We start from the raw sequence: 13,876 nt of genomic DNA on the forward strand, positions 1-13,876 counted from the left end.
TGCTAGAATTATTTTAGATTCAGTTTAACTGTAGCAAAAATAGGAAAACATTATAACTAACTGTAAGTTAGTTACACTTTAACCAACATGAATTTTAAAATCTTAATTATTATAGTCAATTAAAAAAGGTCTTAAATAAAAAGCCTTAAATAAAAAGCTCTTCTGTTGAAACGAGACATGCATGATCAATCTTGGATTTGACTTAAACATTCACATAAAAAAGAAAGTTAAAATCTAACTCAAGGGTGTACATTTCTAAGAACAATTTAACATCTCAGCCGAGTTGACCTCTTTTGAGGTCTTTGAGCCCTACACAAAAACCATCCTATATATAGCACTCCTGTCTCCACACATTTGTGCTGATCATAAAGGGCTGTCTGACCTACACGTCATCTCATTTGTTTGTTTTTTTTCTTCCAATGAAGTATCAGTTTATTTGATTAATTTCTGCACAATCTAAAGCAAGGTTGTACAGCGATTTTAAGTTTAAAACAGAATAAAAAAGGTTTCACTGAGCTTAGGATCAAGTGAAAGAAATAACCCCGAATTACGCAGCAGGGCCCCTTTCAGAGTAAAAGCACCTCCTTTCAAAGAAGCTTTTGTGATTGTAGGAATGACTCATGGATACATTTTTTTTATTCTAAGCTACATATTTGCCATAAGATGGAATCAAAAAAGGGAGGATAGATTTATTTTTTATTTTTTTTCAAAAACGTAATAATTCAATACTATTTTTGCCAGGAAACTGTACGTTATTTTCTCTGACTTTACAGTATTTTCTTTTTTTTCAGTTGAGGCAGTTATCAGTGAAAAGAAGCACAGGCAGACAAATTCCTCTGCAGTTTACATCTGAAGCAGCACTGAGGAGGATGGATTGTTCAGAGGAACTCCAGTCTGTGTCTGAGGAGCCCTGCGCTCAGATGGAGCTAAAGAAGGGAATGTCAATTTTCATTGATGTGAGTATCCTTTTAATTCATTTTGAACACCTCTGCTTTTAATCTTTAACTTCACTGTAACAGCATCATAAGAGGCAGCAGTTTTCTCTTTTCACCCACAAATTATAAATGTTAAAAAAATAAAACAGAAACAAAATAAAACACATTTATCTGCTGTTTGGACGCACTCAAAATAAATAGGCTACATGCTTTTAAATTTGGTAATGATCTTCTACATAAATAAGGGGTTCCAACCTAATTTGACAGAACCTATCTCAATTGTGTGATTATTGTAAGCAGTTAAGGAATTAGTTGAAGTGTCCATAAACCCCCATAAAACTCTTGTTTAACATAAATATTTCCTTCAGCCATGTTTAGTGGCTTTTTAACCGTTTAATTTTTCATTTTAAATATTTTATATTTACCCTGATAATCCAGATTTAATCCAGTATGTTTATCGCTTTTTTAATTATTTTTTTTTTTAATATTTGAACACAATATAATTGGTCTGAATTTTTATATCTAAAATAGGTTATTTTATTTAATTGCAATTAATATCATCTTTGTTAATAATATTGGTAATAGTGATTACTACTATATAAAATTTATATAATACATCTTTAATTCCTATTGTTATTATTTTTAGATAATTAACGATATGAGAAAAATATCAAAGTACTGAGAAAAATAATATTTTGCATGATTATTTAAAAAATCTTTATATAGCTATTATTAATAGTGAAAATGAAATAATGTTTATTAAATACATTAATGTAATCATAAATCATACAAATATCTAATTTAATTTAAAGCCATCATTTTATTTTAAACTTAAGTAGACAATACTTGCATATTATAATCGATTAATCGTTAACTGGAGTATAGAAACTGTAAAACATGTCTTTAGATGACATAGCAACCCACTAAGAGCAGTAATTATATCAAAATTGTTAAAAAATATATATACATTTAGTATTTAAGATAACAAAAAAATCTTCTTTAAGGAGGCTTTGGCTATCTGATCATTAATCAATTAATAAAAAGAATAATTGATATTTGATTTGCAAAATAATCACTAGTTGCAGCCCTAAATAAAATATAAAAATCACATGGTACGCAGATAGGGAGAGGAAATGATGTCCTATCTTCAGTCTCTCTGCCTATTATTCACAATTCCTTCCCTTCATTCCACCGTGCTTTGATTCACCTGCGCTGCCCTTCTAAAAAAAAAACGTCAGCTTCTTTTGGTGTTTACAGGGAATGCTTAATGCAAATAGCTGCAAGTTGTTTTGGGTGCAAAGCAACACTTCAGATGTGTCACATAGTGTCAAACAGTGGAGATGCCAGAAAAGAAAATACAGCTGGCATCGGAGTGGAATATGGCAGGCAGATTTCAACACACATCCTGAACTGTGTGGCAGCAACTCTAGCAACAAATGATAATTTAATCCGCGAAGGCATTTCAAATAAAAATGGTTTTATTACAATGCTGATGCAGATAGGACTTACATTTTATTAAGAAAGGCTTGTTTTAAAAAAACAAAAACAAAAACATATTTAATTATTTGTGGATTATTTAATTCAGCTAAAACTGTGATTGACTAAATGCTGTAGAATTTATATAAAGCATTTAAGTGCTATTCCAGCATTATATGAGGAGAAACAAGCATTAGTGCATTTTGCAGGTGAATCGTTTTTGTTCTTACAGATGAACACTTGGCGAAATCCCAAATTTTAGTGTGTATATAAATTACATGTCATCATTATATATATAATAGATTGGATCCATGGATCTTCATGTCCAAAGCCTTGGTTGTTTTTTTAACCTGACCCCGCTTTATACCTCTCCTCAGTTTTATCTTGATCTGTCTGCTGTTATTATTATTTGTTTGGGTTTTTTTTCTCGGTTTTTTTATGTTAACTAATGTTCTACATCAAACTTCTGGGCAAATCAACTCTATTCACAAATTAAACAACTTGTAGGACAGTTGGTTGCACTGAATTTTATTTGGGGGTATCAAACTATAAGGGGCCAAGGATAAATGTTAACCACACCTTTCATATATATGTTGTTAGAAGTACATCATGTTGTAATGGCCTGATGAGAAAGAATGGAAATTAGAACACAATGCAACCAAGGCAAAGACATACAGAGTTAATCAATAAATTCTTCCATCTGAAATCTGTGTGGCTGTTATTTAGGCTCTTTGGCCTCTGTCTAATTCAAAGTCTTCTAGAGAAAATTTGTATTGAAAGAAAAGAGGCCAAAGCTATTTTCAGAGTGGAAGTTTGAGCAGTTTGAAGCTGATGTGGTCATCGCCTGGCTCTCTTTCATCTCCTGTGGACTCTGGGACAGAACGATCAATAATTCAACGACATGCCACTTTTGCAAGTGTGATCAATGATCTCTGCTCCCACACACTGACACACACTTCCACTTTAACCTTGATGAAGTGTCACCTTTTTTGACATCTCACTTTTTCCTCTCTCTGGTTGCAGATTTTGCGAAGGGCCGATAAAAACGGTACGTGTGCTGGCATCAAACGTATGCATGCAATTATATATCAAGTTTTCATCCAATGCATGTCCCTCATTTGCGAATAAACAGACGTGTATTCTCTAAATGAGATTCTAATCATGACTCTCCAATAATACCGTTTCCATGGAAACAGGAAACTGACCCCCCTCCCATTGTCGAGGTTCTGTTTGAGAGCAGTGATAAGGAGAAACATCAGAAATTTGTGAAATTTAAAGATACTTTTAATATGGCATTACTTCATGTTAGCTATCTCAGAATTTAAGAAAGAATTTGGTTTAACTTGATCTGATCTTTCATTTGTACCTGACTTACTTGTCAGAAAGTAATTTCCCTCTTTAAGTAATTTCCCTCTGGGATTATTAAAGTATTTTTTCCTCTGGGATTATTAAAGTATTTTTTCCTCTGGGATTATTAAAGTAAATTCCCTCTGGGATTATTAAAGTATGTCTGATTCTGATTCAGATAAGTAGCCCTTTCAAAAACAGCATGGCTTCTCAAAATAACAAAGAATAGCAGAGAAAAACTTGAGAAACAGCAAATAATATAACTGGAGAATATACGCCCTCCAACAAAGGTATTATAGTTGTTTCATCTAATGCATAAAATTATGGTAAGCGATTCTTTGACATGCATTTATAAATGTTGTTAAAGGTATTGTGGAGGATTTTTGCGAATTTTTTAAAAGACCTGCCCTCTCCACTTTCAAAAAATGCACATGCACAACCCTGTATCCACTCCCAAAAGGAAAAATCTATTTTTTTTTTTTTTTTTACAGTGTCCTGTCCGGCAACACTGCAAAAACAATCCAGAAATAAGTAAAAAATGGCTTAAATTAAGTATATTTAGCCTTAATTTGAGCAGGTAAATAAGATGATTTGCCAATGGAATGAGTATTTTCACTCTTAAAATAAGATAGTTAGATAATATTTACTTGAAATAAGACGATAAAATAGTTTTTTCTTATTTTAAAAGGAAATTGTCTTGTTCCATTGGCAAAGTGTCTTACTTACCTCCTCAAATCAAGGAAAAACACACTTATTTTAAGAAAAAATAACTTATTGAGATTTATATTTTTTGCAGTGAATGTGGCAATACGAATAATTGTCTTGATGCAAAAAAGAGCCCAATAGATTTTACTTTCAACATTGGAGCAATATGGCAATTGCCATAGTGTTCCACTTGTTTCATGCATATAAATAGCTTTATTATAATTATGCAGGGAGTTTTACAGATTATATGGACACTGCAATGTAAATAGAACAGAAGAGGAAAAACAGAAGAAGACTAAAAAGAGAAAAGATGAAAGAAAGCTTCATCACCTGCAACGAGATGCAAAAAGAACAGCACAACTGAAAGACATGGTACGAGACATACAATAAAGCAACACCTTGAAACTATCGTTGAAGTAGCATTATAAGGAAACATCTATTAAACGCGTGCTAGAGCATGCATGAGCCCATTTCTTCTCGTGCACGCTCTTTTAAAAAGTTGTTGTTCTCATAGCTCATACAAGCTTACTGTGACCGAACGTCTGCCCTAACCCCTAAATCTCTCAATCATTATATAGAGCAGGGACTATATAGTAGACTTAATAGCAAACTCAGTTAACTTACCGTTCGGGAAGATGATCACTAGTTTTTACTCCCTGTTGGTCATATAACTCCTCCCCCACTGTGCAGTGCCTTCGCCATCTTTATCATTAGTCTCCGCTGTTGGGTAGTGACAGCCTATGGCAACAGCGGGCCATTGTGACAGCAAATCCATAATGCTTTGCGAGGAGAGCTCTCCGCGCAAAGCATACCATGATGTATCTGCCTCTTCTGAGGCCTTTCTTTTCTTCTCATACACTTATTGACACTTTTTCTCTTACGTCCCTCGGCCATTTTCAAAGAACCGCGGTGAGATAGGTGAGCTTCAATGACTGTCTGCAACTGTAGCTCAACACAGATATATGCCTGAAAGTGTGCATGTGCAAAAAAACATAGCTAATGATGACCTTTCGTAAACATATCACCAGAATGATGGACAATTAGGAGGACAACTTATTTAGGTGATCCACCCGGAAATAAAAAATCGTCCTCTATACCTTTAACTGACACTAACTAAAATCCAATACATTTGCATCAAGATGGATGGTTGATAAAATGATGTCTTTCAAAGGTCAGTAAAACCAGCTAAAGATGATATAGGTTTATAGGAAAAGTTTCTTGCCTAAAAATTATTTAAAGCAGCAAGTCACCCTTTATGTAAACAACATAAAAAGTGAATTAGCTATAGGGCTACAAAATAAATGAACCCTAAATTAGTTTATATACTTCTCTTTTTCATATATTCTCTCTTGGTGATCAGCAAACAATTGACAAAACAAGCCTGAAAAATGTTTGACAGAGTTACGTAGAACCATTTGCTATATTTTCTTTCTGGATGTTTGATTTCATCAACTGGATGGCTGCATATGTTGCTGCATGAGCTGTCTCTATAGCTCTGCAATGAGGGTGCATTTATTGATGTGCAAATGTTGCTCATGCTTTGTGGACTAATGCAGCCTGGTATCACTGAAGAGGCTGGCTTTTGAATTGTGCATTTAAAATAAGCCAGATGCTCTCTCTTTTATCCGGCCTGGAGGCACAGCATTCATAATTTCCGAAGAGAACTTAAGGTTTTTATTTGTAAGACCAGAGGCCGATTTTCTACTTCATCTCATCTAACAACAAAAAAACGTCCCATAGAGTTTGGATAAGCTCGTTTGGTGTTGAATGTTGTCCAGCCAGAAGGATTTTTGCTTACAACTATTATTTTTTTTTTTATTTTGGGCAATTTTATATGCTGCATGATCATAGCAACCAATTGTTTTTATTTAAAAAGCTGGAGCAGCTAAATAAGAACCTAAAAGCTGAAATAATACTTAATCTACATCCACAAATGCAAGATCAGTTGAAAAGGAGCACAAATGATGAAAAGCAGGAGCAAAGAGACGAAAGGAATTCGGTTCTATCACTTTTTTAGGCAATTTGATATCTTTTTAAACAAGCTGGATGAAGTCTAAACCCTAAGAAGGAACCAGCTAGAATACTGAGGATTAAATGTGTTTCGCTAAAACATGGCTGCAGGATTATATATTGGACTCCAAGGTCTCTCTACTGGATTTTCTGACCCTATGAGCAGACAGAGATTTAAGGAAGAGTGGCAAAATCAGTGGAGTTGGATTAGTTGAACAATAGACATGCCACTGTGAAATGTCTTCTTTGCAGACAAGATAATAAACTTAGCTGAAAGTTTTAGGCAATATTTTTTACCCAAAGCTCACCCATTGTAAGAATATTTTCTTTCTTCTATTATCTGCTATCACAGAAACTGTGTGAGGTTATTGGCTCAGTCCTCGCTAATTTACAGATATAAGAGACGAAAGGAATTCGGTTCGATCACTTTTTAGTGTATATACTTCTCTTTTTCATATATTTCCTCAATAATTCTTCTTTGTGAAATCCTATCCGATGGTTTCTAGAACAGAGCCTGCCTTCTTTATTAGCCTGTTGCGCATTTTTAAGTCACTTGCTCTGATGCTGTTACCCCAGCAAAGATGGCATAAGAGATCACAGTCTCCACAGAGACTCTTCCTACAAATGCTGCAGCTAAGCTTCCTGAGAAAATAGTCTTCTCTGCTCATTCTTGTAGACTGCTTCACAGTTGCGTTTCCAATCACACTCTGTTGTCCAGGTGAACACCAAGGTGATTGTACTCCTCCGCCACCTCCACTTCTTCTCCCATGATGTGAACATGATTGAACTTGTTCCTTGTTCATTTGATCTACAATCATCTCCCTTGTTTTTTCCACACTTAGCATCAGATTGTTTCTAGACCATGACACAGAGAAGTGCACTAGCTCTGTGTACTCAGCTTCTTGTCCATCTTTGATGCACCCATTGATTGGAGAGTCCTCCGAGTATTTCTGCAGATTACCGTACTCTGTATGGTACTGGAATTCACAGGTGAACAGAGTAAAAAGGAAGGGAGAGAGTACCATCCCATGTGGTACTCCTGTGCTGCTGACTACCTGGTTTGACAGCTGACCCTTCTGTCTAACAAACTATGATCTGTTTGTCAGGTAGTCTTTGATGCAGGCAATTGTTGATGCCTTCACCTGAGTCTTCTGATGTTTCTCACAAAGTAAGTCAGGCTGAATTGTCTTAAATGCACTGGAGAAATCAAAGAACATGATCCTTACAGCGCAGTGTGCGCTGTTTGTTGAAGCAGGTGCATAATGGCACCTTCAGCTCCACCATAGTAAGCAAACTGCAGGGTGTCTTGATATCTGTTTATTTGTTTGCTGAGGTGATCCAGTTACAGTTTCTCAATGACCTTCATGATGTGGGATGTCAGTGCAACAGGTCTGTAGTCACTGGATAAACAAGGGGAGTGGTTGAGATTTCAGGTGAGAGAGAAATAAGTCAAACATTATTATCATGGGAGAAGAAATGATTCACCAGCTGTGTCCAAGGGGGTACAGAGCACTTAATATTTGTCCATCAGTGTTTGTAGTAAGATGCAATATGCAGCATCTTCTGCTGGGATAGCAGCATTTGGGCAATTGACTTAATGAAGCCCAGCAAAATTAAAGGAGGCTGGCTCGGTTCTGGAGAAGCCTGAAAAGCCCTCTGGGTCTGGTTTTACAAAAAATAATTCTTCAAAAATTAAGAACATATAAAAAATCCTTTCATCAGACTATCAGGAGAACAGTAGAGTGTCTTAAGTAAGAAGATTTTCCAGATCTGCTGTAAGACAGATCACTACAGGAGATTCTTGCTGCCTACTGATACTAGCATCTACAAGGGCTCTTTGTACAAAAATCTGTAATATGAGGTACAAAAACATTTATCTTTGGAATAAAGTCATATTTTTTAATCAAATTAGTTGAATAAAAATGATAAATTGACTACTTGTTGATTAATGTCTGATTTTATTCCAAAGCCATTAATGTATTTGATCCAAATAGCAGAACTAAAGTATCTTTATAGCTCTTGAACCAGTTTGTTTTGATAAAGGGAATTGGTCAATATACAGCATTGTGACCAAGAAGTACAGCAGACAGTATGAAGATGAAGAAATATCAGAACAGCAAATGTACCTAGCCTGTCACAGGTAACAAAGGGTCACTATACATTACATTTAAGTGCAAGTGGGTATTCCTTGTAGTATCTATGGCAACACAACACTCATGAGCCCTGTGGCAGACTAGCAGTGAACATTTAAAGATCCCCCATCACAGGTCCACAAAAACAGTCTGTCACAGCTGGAGACAGAATGACACTGTCTGCATTTTTGATATTTAGGACATTCACTGTAAACCTCCTCATTTTATTTTATTTTTTTTACTTTTGATTATGTGTTTCTCATGAATATTTCATAACTCTTTATTATTTTCATAATTGCAGCATGTCAGAGCATCAAAGTGACTGATTGTTGGAGATTGCTATCACATTAATCTAATTGATGAAAATCATGACAGCCACACACAGACACAATGGTGTTTGCTTAAGTACTGAAAACAAGAACATCAATTTCTTTTTAGTTTGATCACTTCTATTATTTTACAATTGAGAATTTTTGTTCATTGAATCTCAGCTATGTTACCGGTAGTGTTATTTTGATCAGTATAAAGCTGTAAGGAAGTACTAAGTTGGTTTCTCCTTGTCACTACTGTGACCACCACAAAAATCAATGTCTTACCTAAAGGAGAACTATGCAAAATGTCTTTCATGAACCCTATTTCTAATTTCTCCTTCAGATGATGGAAAGCTGTCTTTTGATGAATTCAAATCCTACTTTTCTGATGGAGTCCTGACTGCCGAGGAACTGAAAGAGCTCTTCCACACAATTGATACTCATAACACAGAGTGAGTCAAGGAATTGTCTCATTTTGTTTTCAGTTTGTCAAAGCACGCTGTGCAGATTTTAGATATGAGAAGACTGGAAAAGTATTGAATTTATGCAAAGATACATGGATGTAATTAAACTTTATTTTCTGAAGAAAGTGTTCTCAGAGTTCCTGGAACACCCGTAAGTTTTATATGGATTTATATGAACCCTTGGTTTGTTGAAACTTTCTTTTCACATAGTTATATGGTAAATCACGCTGTTGAAAGTGGCTTGTTTTTTTGTTCTTTTGTTAGAGGGAAAAATTGTAAATCTACATGGTCTTTCTAAAAGATATCTGTTTTGTGGTTTAGTAAGACACACAGCTGCAAAAGAAAAGCCTGAAACCACATCTGTTAGATAACAACAATTGTATTTCACATCTGCTAAACTGAATAAGCGCTGGAGTTTAAGTTCGATCAATAACATTTGTTAATTTCAATCATGATTTTTGGTTACCAATCTTAACTTTTGTTTCTCAGAAGCTTTTGTGTTTTTAGTGTTCCTCAAAAAAGATCAGCCCATTCCCCCTTTTGTCCTACAAGCATTTTCCTTCTTCTGGCCACTTTACCTGTGAGCATAGCAATAGTACAATACATTTCTTAGCTGATATGAAGGACTATGTTTCTTCAAACCAGCTGGTCAAGAACTTTCACTGGCTCTGATAAGAAGATTTTACAAAGGAATTATCAAATGAACAAAGCCTTGGAAAGTAATGCATTTTAGTGCTGATTCCTATCTCACAATTATTAGCTTGCAGGACTTTGGGTTAATTATTTACTGATCTTAGAATGCCTGTAGATCTCCTCTGTATTTAAATAAAGCTATTAACTAATTTAGCTCTATTCTGAAAGCAATACAAATTTAAATTGGTGTGCAGCTTTTTCAGTGTAACAGAACATTGTCGGCTAGCATAACAGGCAGTGTTTCATGATCTGAGGTGTTTTCATTTTTTTTTATTTTCTTTTGTGTTTAAGTTTTCTGTTTATTTGTCATTTTATTATGGTATTTAAGTACTATTTTGTTTAGTTTACCTTTTAAAGGGGTTAAAAATGGCAAAACCGAGTTTACATTGTCATAGATGAATAACGATAGTTCAATGGGTGAAATGGACGTACAGAAAAGTTCAAACCCCATCGACACCTCCTTTCTCTGCAGATCTCACAATTCTAAACTTCCACCATAAAACGGGCGACTCCAAACGAATCCCCGAGCTGATGTAAGCTCATCTAAATATTCATGAGCATACCATAAAAGGAAGAAAACCTGTCGTTGCATTCTAGGGCTTTTAACCAGGCTTGAATCATGGCGCATAGAACAGCAAATAGGCAATTTTCAGCCCAACCAATGTTAAACACCCTATTCAGAGACCTTAATAACCAGCACCAAATACCCTATATAAGCATTCTATGACCCTTTACGGTTTTACTTGTAAGGTTTTCGATTTTACATCAGGAATTTTGTGTTTCTGGTCTTGATTAACATGTTATTAGTTTGCTTATTTGGGAGATCATCAGGGACCAAGTGTTTAGGGCACAGAGAACATTAGAAAAATGTCTTCAGAATGGGTCTTTTATTCCACTCAAAAGTTTGAACAAAAAATAAAGTTAAAAAATAACGTGTAACAGGCTATTTAACAAGGTCAACCTAATATAACTACTTAAAAGACTTACAGAATATTGTGCTGAGCTAACAAAGTGTACACGGCTTAACTTAATACTGACAAAACACAATGCACAGATGGGTTCTTTATATAATAAATTTGGCAAAACCATCTAAACGCCATAGGGAGGACAGAGAATCCATAATAGCAAGAGGCCAAAAGATCTCAATGTCACCTTAATGACAAGCCAGTGGTCTCTGCTGAGATTGCATTGTGCTCCCAAAGCCCTTCACCCTTGGCAACACCTCTTATCCAAACAGGAAGAAGCCAACTTCCCAAACCAAATAACAAATAAAATATATGAAAATTAATAATCAGAGCACATTTGAAATTAACACATGTGCACACATCATAATTTCATTATAAGGTTAAATGCATTTAAGGCCTAGATTACTAAAATATATACTTTCAAATGCAAACTAACTCAGGTAACTATCTTGACTGTTTTATCAATATGTGACTGAGTGTATCAGGCATATAGGTCATTTTTCCCTGTTTTATTTCTAAGAGCTTTTTATGCTTTCGCTTTAGTTCATATTATTTTTAGGATCCTCCCAATAGTTCTATTTTAGTTTAGTCATGTTTATGTTATTTTCTTGTCTTGTGAGAGTAATTGTTCTGTTCCTGTTGAGCTGCTGTAAGTCTTGTTGTTTTAAATTATGCAACTAAGTTTTCCTGTTATCAGCCTTTGTTTTGTGTTGTCCTCTACTACTTACTACTGCCAGTTTGCTTTCACCCTTCACTGGTGAATACTGATTGGGGCGTCTGTTGTGCAATGCTGTGCCACACCAGTGTTTTACCTAAGATCTAGATTTAAGTTGCTTTTCTTTTAAAGTAAAATTCTACTGACTTAGCATTCTGCCTTTCTGCATATGGACTCCAAGCTCCAAGTGGTGTTTGGTTTCGTTGTGTCAAAATGTATCTATGAAATAGCACTTTTATTGTTTTGTACCAAGAACACATTACTGTATAGTTTTAAATAGAACAGGTTAAAAAATAGGTGGATGCTTGGCTGCTAAGTCCATGCTGCTGGTTTGGCTCGTTTAATGGAAAATTACAGAATTGCATTCTTTTCATGCCAGCGTTTTTTTTTTTTTTTCCTAACCATGGGTGTGTGTTGTTCTCAGGCAACTGCATCAATAAAAAAAAAAAAAAAAAAACTCCAGAACCATTTTGTGGTTAACATCAAATCAATCTCTAAAATAAAAACTGGGTGACAACCTTAGCGCAGACAGTTGTATACAATGCTCATTTTAATCTTGTCTTTTTCTAGGTGAACAAATACAGAAAGTGAAGGAAAATGCATCACTTTTCATGTGTCTTTCATACATTTCATGTTTGTTACTGTGTGCTGTAGGATATTACTTCACACAAAGTGATATAACAAAATTCCATGTAACATTTATGGTGTTTATATTTAGGGAGCTCCTGTCAGGAGACCAACCCTGTCCATACTTTGGCCTTGTTACTATAACTCAATTAGCATGTTTTTTTTTTGGGAAAATAGAAAACCATTATTATGTTTCTATGGTTTATTTACATGCAGTGGTGCATGTTTTCTCTGTCAGTGGCACAATGTGAAAATGTAGACAGGAATATTGAAATCGTTTTAAAGGGGTAGCCCAGACACATGCCCAGTGTAAAAAAAAAAAAAGAGCAGAAATAAATGTACAGACACGCAACATAAGGCTGCCAACCAATTTAATACCCACAGTGGACATTATTGTTACGTACATTGTTTTTGTTGACATTTTGTCAATAATAATGGCAGACTGCAGAGAACTTGTGGTGCTGACTCCTATAAATTTAACAATGGTTCTCCAAGAGTAAAAGGCTTGCCTTCACTACACTGTCTCTCTGTTTGATTTTATATTGATTTTCCCCTTTAAAGGCCCAAAACACGTGAAAGCATTATCAACATAAAATGTGTTCTGAAATGGTTTCTGATTAATAGGTTGGTAGGCTGTCCGTTATTTTATTTGTGACAAACTACACCTACCGCATTGAAGCTTAGGGACACTTATTCATAAGCTTCACATGCATTTTAAGACATCTCATCAGTCTCTTGTAAAACACACTGAAAATCAAGGAAAAGTGTTAAACAAGCAGCGGATTGTTAGTAATCAGGTAAAAATAAGCAATTTTAAGTCAGGTAACCTCACTTTTAATTTTATCTGGTCTAATCTTTTACATCAAACTGTTCAGTTACAACCGTGCAACATTAAATTAATGAATAAATATTTCACATTGGTAAAAAAGTTATTTTTATTATAAAAGGAGAAACACAGCAAACCTGAAAAGGTGGTATAGGATTATGTTAATTGAGCAAATTTTTCACCTGTTGACTTTACTGTTAGTTTTTTAATTAAACAAAATATGAGTAACTAGATTTATTATGTGCAAAATATTCATTTGAAAGCAATCTGGGCATGTTGCCATTGATTGTATTATGCAGTCACTGAAATAATTTATCACTTTCAGAGTTTTTTTCTTTTGCTAAGAATGGAACATTTTTTGTGTTTTTTTTCCAACAATCGATCTGTGACTTTTCTTTGTGAGTTCCACACTTTGCTAGGAGCTGCTAAGAGCTTGACCGCAGTAGGCTTCTTCTTGCAGTAGGATACTCCTCCTGCAGACATGAGCAGTATCATGCATCTGTTGTTATTGTAAATATATATGAAGGGTTGTATTTACAAAAGATTAAGCAAAAATAGAGTTTAACACAAAAATGAAAAATAATAGGCCAGCGAGACATGATGATCTTTCAAAAAGATTTGTCTGCAACTACTGTGAGTTACTGGCATTTAAATAAATTTTTTTTTAAAA

At 34.8% G+C, this 13,876-nt stretch overlaps 1 protein-coding gene across 1 annotated transcript in view; it reads left to right on the forward strand.

The window, feature by feature from the left end:
• The first annotated feature begins 792 nt into the window (after positions 1-792).
• necab1 (N-terminal EF-hand calcium binding protein 1) overlaps positions 793-13,876 on the forward strand; it is a 54,392-nt gene continuing 41,308 nt past the window's right edge. The window contains exons 1-3 of the mRNA XM_038304053.1: positions 793-956; positions 3,435-3,459; positions 9,260-9,368. Of these exons, the coding sequence (XP_038159981.1) occupies positions 870-956; positions 3,435-3,459; positions 9,260-9,368 (221 nt within the window). The 5' untranslated portion in view covers positions 793-869. The remainder of the gene's footprint in view (positions 957-3,434; positions 3,460-9,259; positions 9,369-13,876) is intronic.

Source organism: Cyprinodon tularosa, unplaced genomic scaffold (assembly GCF_016077235.1).
Source record: "Cyprinodon tularosa strain WSP-4 unplaced genomic scaffold, ASM1607723v1 ctg525, whole genome shotgun sequence".
NCBI lineage: Eukaryota > Metazoa > Chordata > Actinopteri > Cyprinodontiformes > Cyprinodontidae > Cyprinodon > Cyprinodon tularosa.